Below are 13,306 nucleotides of genomic sequence, written 5' to 3' on the forward strand. Positions count from 1 at the left end.
GAGCGCCCCCTACTGGTCCCACTAACACCACTTCCAGCAGCAACCTTAGCTTTCCCAGGAGGTCTCCCATCCAGGTACTGGCCAGGCTCACACCTGCGGAGCTTCAGTGGGATCCAGAGTGTTATCCCAACTTTTGACCTTTTTTCCTCCAAAGCACAACTGACGGAACAGCTCCTCTACAGTACACATTGGCACACAGCAAATCGGGAGTCCAGACAGTGCAGAAATAAAGACCTTCTTGTGCTTCGCTCACTGAATGCTTCCTGCGGTGATTCTTTAAAAAAAAAAATTCTGGTGCCAGTTAGTCTTATGCTCTCAGGTAAAAGGGTCTGCGTCTGCAATTAGCAAAAACTAAGTCAGATGAAGTCCCAGGCCCAGTGTACTTGTCAGGCTAAGCTGGGTAATGACTCTAGAGTACCGAGAAAGGACTCTGGCTGCAGCTCTACACCCCGCCCATATCTGATGGTGTGTAGTCTCAATCTGAGGGCCACTGACATAGGTCTTTCAAAAGCTCTCATGTCTGAAATACCCAAGCATTGACCCAGTTCTCACACTGATTATGATCAGGGAGTCACAACTCAAAATGATAACAAGGCAAAGTGCAATGCCAACGGCTATTCTTTCTAAACCCAAAGTCTGATATATCTCTAGCACTGAGTTGCTATCATAGCCTCGTACTTCACACCGTGATGAAAACTCACAACACAAAAAACAGCAATCCCAGCCCCTCTTTGAAAGCAGCAGCTCAAATTAAACTGGTTTACTGCCAGTCATCACACACCGCCACATAGTGCAAACATGCAAAAAGCTTCCCCCTTGTCTGAAAAAACAAATTAAACAATAATGAAACGCACAGCAAATAGCAGAAACTGACTGCTCCCTGCAAAGTCAATGAAAGGGAAGCCCATTTAAAAGCAATGCATTCCACACAACACATAAATTATCAAGAATAAGGCCTGTAACCACTGGAACTGTGCAAATTATAGTAGAACACATTGAGGAGATCACAACCACTAATTTATTACCAGCTGCACTGGGTACTGTATTGCTGTATAGTGCACTTTACAGAGAAAGTGCCTAACTCCCCTGCACTCCCTCAGTGAGATGCCCAGTGCCAAAGTCATCCGTTCCTCCTGCTCCAGTGTACTGAGGGGTGAGCAGAGAAAGTGAACAGCTCCCTGTACTTGACCCAAGTGAAGCTACGGAAGAGTATGGCGGTGTCAGTTTACTGAAAAGTACTGAAAGCAGGGTAAATTGAAACAACTGCAAAATTAAATGGAACAACATTTAAACAAACCCACCCACAGCTTAATATATACATTACGGAGGCCTTCTGCATTAAAGCAAAGATATTTGATATGAAGTTAGGAATAGGTTGTGCATTAGTCTTAAAATTCACTTTAATACTCGAGCTTTAAAACAATTATTCTGCATGTTAAATTACTGCTGCCAGTTTTAATATGTGAATCACAGCTTGCAAAAAATATTTTTTCCTACCTTCTAATTACTGGGTGATACGAGTAGTTTTCAGTATACGTAAAGTCATGGACTGACTTAATTTTTAAATCAAAACTCTTAAAGGTACAGCCTAAGTAAGAATGACTACTTTAGCAAGACGATGTTCTTTTAAATCCAGATGCGTTCTGCTCATTTCAGTGTTAGCCCGTCGGGCAGCTCCTGTGAAGCAAAGCCACTGCAGGCAGGCAATGTGTGCAAGGTGCTGAAGACACGAAACGGGTCAGAGGCAAGGTTAGCACAGGGGTGTCAGCGTGGAGCAGGCTAGGGGCAGCTCTCATCGCCACTCACAAGGGAAGGGTGAGCCCAAGCTTCATTCGCAAACATTTCTCATTCAGGAACCCGTTTGGGCTCGAGGACAATGAGCAGAAGGGAGCTTTTTATCCATCATCCACTGGTCCCAAAGTCTAGCAAGGATCAAGACGACTGAAGATTAACTCCACATCAAGACACATGCGTTCATTTTACAAACCCCATGCACTTTTCCCTGTTGAAAAGAGAGTTCTGCACAACACACACACAGTAAGCTTCATTGTTGCAGTTTCCAGGGGGGCATGATGAAGCCAATTCAGGATGAATGTTGCAGATGCCATTTATTTAACTGGATAAAGAAAGAACTCGTGTCTTCCATGTGATTTAGATCCCTCACCAATGAAAACCACAGTAACCATAACGTAAAGGTCAGGTGCCTGTCAAGTGATAGATACCACAGAGTCACCTGGATAGGATGTGTACATGTCAACTCTGTGGCTCCCCACACTGAAGTAGAACCATGTGGAGCAATGATCTGAAGGCGGTTCATTGACCCTAAACAGACTGATTCACACAGATTGCGTAAACAGGCCTCCCAGATACTTTTTCTGTCTGGGGGCTTTCTGGACAGTCTCTGGGAACAACTGTTTTGCTAAGCAGAACCATAAAAGTGTTTCTAAGTAACAACTGTTGTTTTATAACAGTTGAAGACTGTCACAAGATTAAAACTGTGCACGCAGAATTTAAAACAAACAGAAAAGGCAGGGGATCTGCATGACCTAAGCATGACACTTCAGATTCCTCAAACATTCAGCAAACGGTTCATCTAACATTGGTCAACCTGAGGCACACAGAACAGTCACCAGGAACAGTGTTTGCCATGTCACAGTGGCCAAGCTGAACAGAGCACTGTACTTACAGTTCCATCTTCCATCATCTTCAAACAAGACCCAAAGTCAGCCAGGCGAATGTGGCCGTTCATATCCAGTAACACGTTGTCTGGCTTTATGTCTCTGAAACAGAGAGAGAAAAACACCATTTAATTATTTACAGGCATGGGTATATATTGAAAATCAATATAAGATGACAAGGAGCATTCCAACTATGCAGAAGGATCTAAATATCTGTATTATTGTGTTATTCTGGTGTTATAAAAAAATAAATCTGAAACGTCAAATTACTTCTCGTTTATTTTTAATTGCTGTTTTTATACAGCAACACTGAAATAAGAGGACAAGGGATTAAGATTGGACAGAAATGACGACTGCAATTTTGAAGCCTAAATTATCCTAAGGAATTCTCCTTTCTTTAGTTCAAGTGGCTTTCTCAGCAGCATGGACTAACAGGCACGTTAAATCAATGGGCCTTGCGTGCGTCTGACAGGTCAACCACCGTCCGACAGCAGGCATGAATCCACTGAGCTCCTGCTTGCCAGCACAGCAGAGGCCACGGTCTTCACCCTTGACCGTAGGGGGTGTACCAGTGTGGGGGTGGGAGGAGCCGTGGCGAACACCGGTAAAAGACTACGTCCCGTCTGAGGGGGCAGAAGCACTGGGGTGAGGCTAGCGAAAAGGGACAAGGCCAAAAGGAAAAAGAAAAGTCCAAGCTGGACTGTCCCTATTTAGTGGGGTGCAGCCTGGGAAAAATAACCACTTGGCACTGCGATATCCATACTGGACATTCCCTATCTAACTGGGTCCAGCCTGGGAGAAAAGGGGTGCAAGGCCAAAAAACACACAGAGAGCTCGACCTCTCCCGGTGGAGATACACGGCGGGAGAGGAGAAAGGAAGAAGAAAACAAAGTGAAGTAAAAACGCCGGCCTTACACTCGCCTCACAATCGGGACTGGACCGTCGCTGGAAGGTTCTCCCCTTGCGGGGGTCTGCTTGTCCCTCCGGGGCGGTGCTCGGTGTCTGCTAAAGGGCCCCCCCACAGCTGCTGCTTGTCGTTAATTAGCCAGGGCAGCTGTGGTTGCTACGGCAACGTGTTGCCCTTAATCCAGAGCTCCGCCCCCACACTGAGCACGCCCCTCCCGTCATGCCACAGGGGCCCCCCCAGAGGAAAAGCTAACCCTAGCACTGACACGACGGTGTAGAGCGGAGAGGTCACTATCATACTGTAGCTCTGGATGAAGAGGGGAGCCTGCTCACGGTCTGACCACAGGAACATCTAGGAGAGTAGGCACAGTCCGACAAGTCAAGAGCCCTGCGCCCCCCAGCAGCCCCTCCCCGAGAGGTGACGAGCTGCACGCAGACAGGCCTAGCTGTGCGCCCCCTAAACAACCCGAGCATTGTCCGCGCCTCCTGCTTCATGTTTTGCTCGAGTGGCAGAGCCACAGCTGGGAACACGGCCCTCTGTTGTACAACGTTGGCAAGGGCTTCAAGCCACTGCCTCACCAACAGGAGAAAGACGAGCAAAACAAACAAGAACAGCATCAGGCGTGCACAGAGGGGAAAAGGAAACCGGAAATCAAAGTTGTTTGTTTGTTAACGTTAACAGTAGTGAACAGAGCAATCCAATCTTCTTTTCAATGCAACCTTTCTGAAAGTGTAAGTGATGGCTTGAAAACAAAATGCTAAGGCTTTTCTGTTATTTAACAGGAAACTACACGGCGGGTGTGGCATGGCAATGGCAATATAACTGAGTACTGTCAGTCTGCACACATCCTGAGACCTGCCCCGGCGCCATTCCTGCTCAAAGACCACAAAAAGCAGTACTTTTTTTAGAGAGGATTCTGAATTTTCTGAGGTGACAGCAATGCTACATAACGACTCCTCAGGTCATGTCTTTGGTACAAAAAAAAATGATTCCCAGGAACAGATGACACAAAAAGACCCTGGTGAAGTTCCGGATGTCTTTCCTCTGCTCGCTGGACAAGAAGGAAGCAGGAAGCCGAGGTCAGCGGGTCACCGAACCTACGGAGATTGTCAGTCCTTACGGCTCCAACCACAAACAGCTCACGTGAACTTCAACCCCTCTTCTGGGACGCACCCAATCACTCAATCCATGGCCCTTGCCTACTCCTAGACCACAGCCCGTTCCTGAGCACGAGCAAAGTCTTCAGAGAGGAGAAGACTGCAAAACGTCCGTCAATGCCACTGAGATACGTTCTGAGTTCAGCCAAAGCCCTTCTGAGTTTCGTCGGCACTGATGCAAAACGTCCCCAAAAATTTAATTTGACAAAGAGAGTCCAACTCTGCAGACACCTACCTGTGGACGTAATGCTGCTGGTGAATGGAATGGATAGCCAGGACCATCTCTGCCAGGTAAAACTTGGCCATATCTTCTGGAAGCCTGTCTTCAAACTTACTGAGTAACGTCAATAGGTCCCCTCCAACGTAGTAGTCCATAACGAGATACTAGAGAAAGCAGAGCAAGTGGTATTATTTCGCTCAGCTCTAGACAGGGAGCGTGCCAAAGCTACAGAATATTAGGTGATACTTGTTAGATATCTCTAATCTAAGGCATTGCAAATAGAGTTGTAGATGTATACACTGTATAACAAAAACAAAATGTGATTTTTCCACTGCTGTCGCTTAAATGAATGAAATGGACTCAAGAGGGAAAATGAGAAGTTCATGTGGTCAAAAACGAAATAAACCTCAAGGTCAAAGTCATCAATACGGACAAGCAAGAGTGCACAATTGGAGGACACTGGTGGTGCTCCCCTTGTACTGTATATTGCTCAGGCTCTACCCAGAGTGTTTATGAAATACTCCGAAGTCTCTATTAATAGAACTCATCCCTCATAGAAACTGGATACGCCCCAACAATAACACCACCCGCAACAATGAGCTAGTATCACAAGCAGGCGGCTGCCGAGTTCCAGCGCAAGGTCATGTCTGCGCAGCCCCAGCGCGTCTGGCCGCAAACGGCTGCAAACTCAGCTGACGCGCTGTAAGCTGCGTTTTATTAGTCAGAAAGACACCAGCGCCTTCCGCAAACCCATCCTTTGTGTCAAGCAAGCAAGATGACCAGCACAACATTTGCACTTGGGAAAAATAAAGACAACGCCTCCCGTTTTAAAATGAAGTTCTTCTTTTCAGGCGCCTGTGCCGGGCACTGTCAGAGCCCCGTGAGAACGGGCACTCTCACTTCCACTTGGCATCTGGGGGACGTACAAACCTTTCCAGCCTCACTGTTCCTGATCTTCTGAGAATGAAACAGGAACCCAACACTAGCCTCATCTGGGACGAGTTTATGGACTTTATGGAGTTAAGTGAACCGCGTTTATTGGGCTCTGCTGCCTTGATGGGTTATGTAAAGAATCTGCTATTACCAAGTCCTGGTGGTCACTGATCAATCTGAGCCCCCTCCCTAGACAACACTACAGATGTATGAAGAGTGAACGATACTGAACAGGCTGTAGAGCAGGACCGAGGGAGAAAACAGTCAGGGACAGATTTATGAGAGACTCATCTGGCGATTCCAAACTGTGACGCTTAGCCAGTTTAAGTCATAAAATAAAACAAATGTTTTAAAGAGTAAGCAGAAGGATCTGCACCTTTTCATGCAGAAAGCGTGAGCATTTTCATTAAAACTCCTTCATGAATCTGTCACATTACCAAAAAAAAAATCTAAAGCAACTGACAGTCAAGCATATAAAGATTAGAAGTGAGAGGAGGCCTTTGGCCTAACTCTTCCATTAGAAGACAACAGATGCAAGGAACTCATCTAGCCATTTCCTGAAACAAGCTTTCAACAACACGGCTATTGTTCCACACTCCCACCATCCTTTGCGTAAAGACATACCCCCTGTTCTAGGTTTCAAATCCACTACTCTCCAAGTAAGCCAACGCGTACTGTGCACATTGATCACACACATATTCCCTTACCAAGTAGTTGTCATCCTGGAAGGCGTAGTGCAGCGTTGTAATCCACTGGCAGTCTCCATTCACTAAAACATTCCTCTCTTCCCGAAAGCAGGCAGTCTGGGGGAAAGGACACGCAATATACTGCTTCAGCGATCCACGTGCGTTAGAAAGTAATGCAATTCCCTTTCCATCTTATCTATTAACACATGACTGGCTCTGCCTTCTCCTTTCATCAGCCTCACTAATGAACCTGGACAGTTCACTGCAATCCTAAGTGGCCATTACCTTTAATTAAATCAATCGACTACATGACTTCCTTGTAACACGACCTGCCTCTGACAGCTCTAGAGTTGTCAGGAAGGGTTGTCAGAGATGGAAGAGAGGCCCTAGTGAGGAGTGTTTCATTATTTCTCTTCTGCAGGAAGAAATGAACTTCGGGCATTTCAGCTTCTTAGAAAACAACTTTTTTTTTTTACACACATTGCAAGAACTTAACTAGTGTTTTAAAATTTCTCCATCATGTTTCAAATCTTAGTAGCGTAGAAGGTATCATTAGGACTTCTGCCTTTTAAACTGTGGCTTTAAAACTTTTCTTCTCAGCTCTGGAGAACAGCTCTGTCCCTGTAGGGGAGTGGAGTGTTAAAATGCCCAGGTCTGAGCCTCTGTAAACGACCCAGAAGCCAGCAGCTTTGGAAATCGTGCATTTAGAGGGAACGTGTAAAAGAAATAACAACAAACTCCAGACTGTTGTCAATTACCGAAGTCAAGTGGCTCTCGTTAAGAGGTGGCAGGAAATGACCCTGAGCAGTACAATGGCAGAACAGAGAAAACCAAATTATGCAAGTAGCATATTGCAACACAGTGGTCTCCCTCCGTCTTGTGTAACATACAATATTATGGGGATTGAAGGATTAATGACCGACGTGATGTTGACAAAAGACTTAGTGACTGAAAATTGGTACTGGAGACCAGATTGCCTGTAGGGGCTGACAGACCTCATTGCGGAAAAACTGGGTCAAGTTTTTTAAAAAAAACACACACATCGCAAAGCTGCCTTGTCGACTCTGGCGCACGTCTTGCCCTCCTGACAACAGCTAAGATATAAACCAGCTGGGGGTCTGTCTTCCATTTCTACTGAGCGAAGGATTTACGCAGGAGCTACGCGACGGCACCAGGGAAAAGAGGGAGAGGAGCAAGACAAACATCCCGAGGGTCCGCAGGCGGCCCGTGCGGCTGCTCCGGGATTGGCAGGGGGAGGAGGAGGAGGAGGCAGCAGCCTTACTTCCGCTCGCTTCAGCATCTCCCACTTGTTCAGGATCTTCATGGCGTACACCCGCTCCGTGTGCTTCATCTTCACCACCGCCACCTGAAAAACGAGGGGGAGGCGATCAGGAGGGAGAGAGAGAGACGGGCAGACTCTGGTCACGGGATGCCAACGCGCTCTGAGGTTTGGAACGGAGGCGTGAGGGACTTCCGGCTCCGGCCGCTGTGCGGTGCCATCTCGGACACCCCCCTCTCCCCGGGAAACGTGCAGGACAGGGCATGACCTGGCATGACCGGCCCCGTGTCTGAAGGGTTTCATTCCGGGCGCGTTCCACACTACTGGTGCTGACCCACACCCTGGACTGGACTCGCTGCCTGGGATTTTAGGGGAATCGATATTAATGAATCACTAGTGACCTCATTTCATCACAACCATACGGAGACAGAAAGTTCTTGCGACCTATCAGCACACCTTTAGCATGGCAGCTAGACTGCTATAACCTCACAGAAATATTAGTGGTACGCCTTCACTCTTTTAGGGCTACATGTTGGTGTTTTAAGGGTTCAGAAACATGGTAGGTGCCTTTTGAAGTTCAATATCAGTGAATGAGAAAGGTCAGCAGAGCACACATTTCCAAGCATGCAGGACACTAGGATCAACACATCCCCAGAAGGGCGTATTTTTTTATAGAGAAAAAGAAGCCAGCAAAGCCAACAAACTCTTTCCTCCCCATGTCAGAGTGACTCCAGGCAGAACATCCACACGGATTTCAATAAAACATCCCGGGAGTCTGGCTCTCCAGTTTAATGAATTTATTGGAGTTCAGCAGATGGTGTGTGTCAGTGAGGGAGCCAGTGGTATATTTACACCAGAACAAGAAACTCTCAAATGCCTAAGTTCTGCTAGCTAACCATTTACTGGACAGTTTTATTGGGCAGAGCAAAGACTATTTATCAGTTATTTATTAAAAAAAGACTTAAGCAGACATGCAGTAGGAGTTCCTGCATGGAAAAATCCAGTTAGCTCCATCCTAACGGGGAAAAAAAACACATAAAAGAATGGACTTCACAAGAGCAAGAACATACTCAGAAGAAGAAGCTGGAAAGCATGTGGTTTAGTCACAGCAAATATTTTCCGGGATGCCATAGCATTCCTGAGAAACCACATGATATATCTTTGTGGTACAGCCTCAAGCCACTAGACGCTTGCCATCTTTACTGCGTCAAAAGTCTGAATAGGTATCAAAGGAGACCGGCATTTTGTCGATATATTACTAAAAGTCAAGTGAAAAAAACACTATAAAGGTTGAGAACAGAGGACAAAGCTAGCACACCTCAGATGCACAGCCTTAATGTTGCCCGAATATGCCCCGTTCCACACATCTGTTTCTTGCAGGTGTGCAGAGCTACATGCCAAGAGCATGTTCTTCTTGTGTCGCTGTTGGGCGCAGCAACGACCCCAGACTCCAGCAGTCCGGAGCCAGGTGGTCCAAGCACTTTCTATCCTAGCTAACCGGCATAGAAACTAAATGCACACTGGAAAGCTTTTACTTTTCAAGCCCAGAAGTAAGGAGGGTGAAGAGTGGGCTACACGTGTTTGAGCAACAGACAATGGAGTAAGATCTAACTCAACTTGTGGATACCTAAAATATTTGGTGTCTGCTTTATTTTGCTTTTGTACTCTTTTCTGAATAAGCGATTTAGGATATTTGGTATTATTGCAGCACTTCAGCAAACTACAAGTTTTGCACTTCAGCAAACAGAATGAAAAAGCAAAAACACCACCCTGTACAAATACGCAGATCCTGAATCTGACAATGCATCAGATCTGGTTTCAACCAAAAATAATGCAAGTAACTGCACAAAGTAGTCTGCCCACTAGCCATGTAAGAGCAACTGCTTCAGCCTAGTCAGAATGCTTTTTCTGCATCTATGAATATTTCCTTCGACAGTTTCCCCCCCCCCCCCCCTTTTAAACTCTAAACACAGGATTTATCCTACGGCAGCTGCAGTGTTCCAGTGGCGACACGGGAGTTAAAAAAACACCTCTTCCTGAGCACTTGAGACATCTGGCACGAGCTGCTCCACTGCCTCAGCAAGGCTGAAGCCACGTGCCCACACGCACGCTATCAGAGCAGCCCCCCTCACCGCAGCCGATAACTGTCCTCCTTACAGAAACAAGCCCAAGGGTCTCTGCTCAGAGCCACTTCCCCCCCTTCTCTCTTCCTTTCCTTTTTTAGACACGGAAATGCCTGCCGTCCGCGCTGACGGCCCGAGACCGGAGCCTGCCTTCAGCGGGAGATAAGCTGACAGAGAGCGGCGCAGGTGAGGCGCAGGGGGCTGCACACGCGCCTCCCGATTGAGGACCGACCGACACCAGAACAGGACCACAAATGTTACTAAGGACCCTAAGAGCGGGCAACCCGGCCTGGCTGGCTTGAGCGGCTGCTCATAATGTTATTGATCTGTTCATTTCACTCGGTCCCTGATTGAAAGAGCCAAGGGGAGCTTGTTTCAGACCTCAACAACCCTTTGTGTACAGAAGCACATCCAGTTTACAGTCCAAAACAAACATCCACCTCTAATTTCCAATAGTGTTCTAATATTAAACAGCGTAAGCCATCTTTTCTTTAATCAACACTACAATATCACAGAAAAATAAGATAAAATACTGCACAAAACTGTTCCACAGGATGCAGGCTATTGCATTAAGCAGCATGTTAATGTTGCATGTTCATTGTTAACGTTAATTACTGCATGAATGAGAATAAACAGCGGCAGCACAGTGTTTTGAAGATGGCATGGCAGCATGGTTTTTAGGAACGCTGCTTCAATTGGGTCCTGGGTTCGATTCCGGACTACATCAGCTTCTGTATAGAGACTGCCTGCTTTGCTTCCGTCAGCAGGAACATTTTCTGGGTGTTCTGTTTCCCTGTCATGCTGCCTGCGTTTGACTAGCCCTCCTTTCCCTGCGGTCCCAGAAAGGACCGTCCCACCCAGGGTGCAAGTGCTCATGTGCTTTGTGCACTGTACTTCAGGGATAAGCTCTGAGTAACCACAACCCCCACCGCTGAAAAACAGATTCCCACTAACAAACAGAGCACATATCCAGCAACCAGAACCCCAAAAATTATTCTGTATTTCATTAATCAGGCTAATCAGCACAATCTGTACCAAAGCAGAAACCTACTGCTCCTAAAAAACAGAACTTGATTAAAATTCAGAGTCTTGTTTGCTGCCCTCTAGCACGAATAACAGTAATAAACATCTCTCCTGGTAAGGAAGTTTCTTGAAGAGGCACAATGTCAGGATGTGAGGCTGCACAGCTAATGAAGCAGCTTGTGGGATTACTCAGAGGTCCATCCGCCTCTCTACCACCCACCCAAATGAGGGCGTTAAGGAAGCACAGTGGCTGAGCTGGGAGGTGTGTGTGGGGGGGGGGGGTCAGGACCGTCCTGGGGAAGGAGCCAGGGCCCAGCCTGTGCCCTGGAACTGACACCCCCACCCATCCACTCCCTGCCCAAGCTGCTGGGCTAGCAGGAAGCACTGACCCCGTCTCTTCCTGTCCTGCCCTTTAGCAATGCACCACATGGATGCCCTGCACAAATAATAATGAACGCAACCTGCATTTAGATCTCGCTTTTCCTCAACCGCACAGGAACTCCAGCACAACTCCAGGCGCGCTCCAGAGAGTACACGGGACTGTGCTCTTAGCCATGCCTGTGGGGAGCGGGGATGCCTCTGTGACAACGCTGGCACGTCAAACCACAAAACACACCCAACAGGGGGGCAGACCAAAGGGCAACAGCCTGGGACAGACTGAATGGGAGGGCGGCGGTGAAGTTAAAGCTCTAACTTTCTCCTGCTTTGTACTGGATTCGATCAAGACGCCAGACGCCAGGGTCCACACCCCTGTCCTGTCAAAACACTGTCATGCAAGACATTTAACATGCACAGGCAGGAGCTTTGCCTTAGATCCCCTTCTGAGAGGCAGCAGAGGAGATCTGTAGCTCCCCGGTAGTCTATGAGCACATGATCACTTTTATAAGGGTAAACCATTATTATGAAGGAACATTTGGTAGCACTTGATTTGAGCTATGAGATGTTAAATCTCACAAATCGTACAACCCCACACACACAAAGCCAGGTCATGTTTTACAAGATGCTGCGGAACTCTGCAGTTATGGCAGAAACTCAACAAAACGTGAATGAACTGCTGACCCCTCCTTCAAAGTTTTTTTTTCCCCCCCTCTGAGGGCTCTTCCTCTCTTTGCCTTCAGAATCCCAGTCCTGGAAACGATCTGCCTCCACAGGCGCAGATATTAGACGGGCTGTATTAATGAGCAAGGCAGAGGCCAAGGTGCAATGAGGCTATGAAACACCCCGGGCTAGAGGCAGGACCCACAGCATGCGACGCTCCAGGGAGTGAAAAGAAAGCAAAAACAAGCCCTGTTGCCGTGACCTTCACTGACAGCTACCGACCTCAAAAGAAAAAAAAGCCTTTTGTCTCAATCTGTTAGTTAATGCCCCATGATTTCCAAAATCAAATGCCCCAGTGTGTGCCCCTGCTTCAGTTTTATTCAACACACTGTGGGCACCATAACTCACACACAATTAGAGGAACTTGTAAAAAGAACCTTCCTGCCTGTCTGTAGCACTCTATTGTGGGATGGAGGGAAAAAATGCTGGACTGTGTTAAGTTCTATCCTGTGTGTGTGAAAAGGCACAGTCCTCTGAAGGAAGCCCTATTTTATCACAGCTTCCTCTCCCACAAAATATCCTTTTCCTGAGGCTGTCCTGGAAGCAGCCGTGTCCGCTGTGCCAGCTCCCACTTCGCCAGCAGCAGCTATCGGGAATTTTCTGCCCACTTTTCGGGGGGGGGGGCAGATGGGAGAAGATACAAGCTTGCTTGTTTGGAGAAGCCCAATGATTGACATCTGTGAGGAGATACGTCCGTCAACGAAAAAAGGTATGACTGAAGATGATGAAAGAATCAGGGGCTGGCGGCGCTTCAGAGTTTTAACTATTTCTATTCAAGTGTCCGCGCATAAACCCGCCTGTGAGATCAACTGCAGAATCCTGCAGCAGTGGACGCCCCCCATATCAAAAATGGAGCTTCCCACTTCCTCTGGAAGGAGGCCTGTGCTACGCTGGCTGGCAGGACCAAACCTCGGGAGAGAGGTGTCTCACAGAACCGCTTTTCAGTTCCGCCTGGTCGGGGCCAAATCCAATTCCCTCTTCAAGCCATTTCCCAATTCCATGAAATTAAACAAGGAACTGAAACCAAGCCTTCAGGTCCGGATCTGTACTCACAAGCATATAAATACGAGCCAGGAAATAAGCTTTTTTTATGTCAGCATTCCTTTTAACTAAATAGGTACAAATCCAGCAAATAATACAAATACCGACGGGCGTGGTCAGTACTGGCATGGAGGTCCTTCACCCCCCAAAAAAGCATGTTG

The 13,306-nt window shown here is 47.3% G+C and overlaps 1 protein-coding gene across 4 annotated transcripts in view; it reads right to left on the reverse strand.

The window, feature by feature from the left end:
• The window catches only part of cdc42bpb (CDC42 binding protein kinase beta (DMPK-like)), a 72,568-nt gene that overhangs the window by 30,801 nt on the left and 28,461 nt on the right, over window positions 1-13,306 (reverse strand). For all 4 annotated transcript variants that reach the window (XM_088924667.1, XM_088924665.1, XM_088924666.1 and 1 more), the window contains exons 3-6: window positions 7,864-7,947; window positions 6,603-6,698; window positions 4,978-5,126; window positions 2,687-2,780 (exon numbers count right to left, since the gene is read on the reverse strand). In XM_088924667.1, the coding sequence (XP_088780793.1) occupies window positions 2,687-2,780; window positions 4,978-5,126; window positions 6,603-6,698; window positions 7,864-7,947 (423 nt within the window). The remainder of the gene's footprint in view (window positions 1-2,686; window positions 2,781-4,977; window positions 5,127-6,602; window positions 6,699-7,863; window positions 7,948-13,306) is intronic.

The sequence above is a fragment of the Atractosteus spatula genome, chromosome 9 (genome assembly GCF_055471065.1).
Source record: "Atractosteus spatula isolate fAtrSpa1 chromosome 9, fAtrSpa1.hap1, whole genome shotgun sequence".
NCBI classification, from domain to species: domain Eukaryota; kingdom Metazoa; phylum Chordata; class Actinopteri; order Semionotiformes; family Lepisosteidae; genus Atractosteus; species Atractosteus spatula.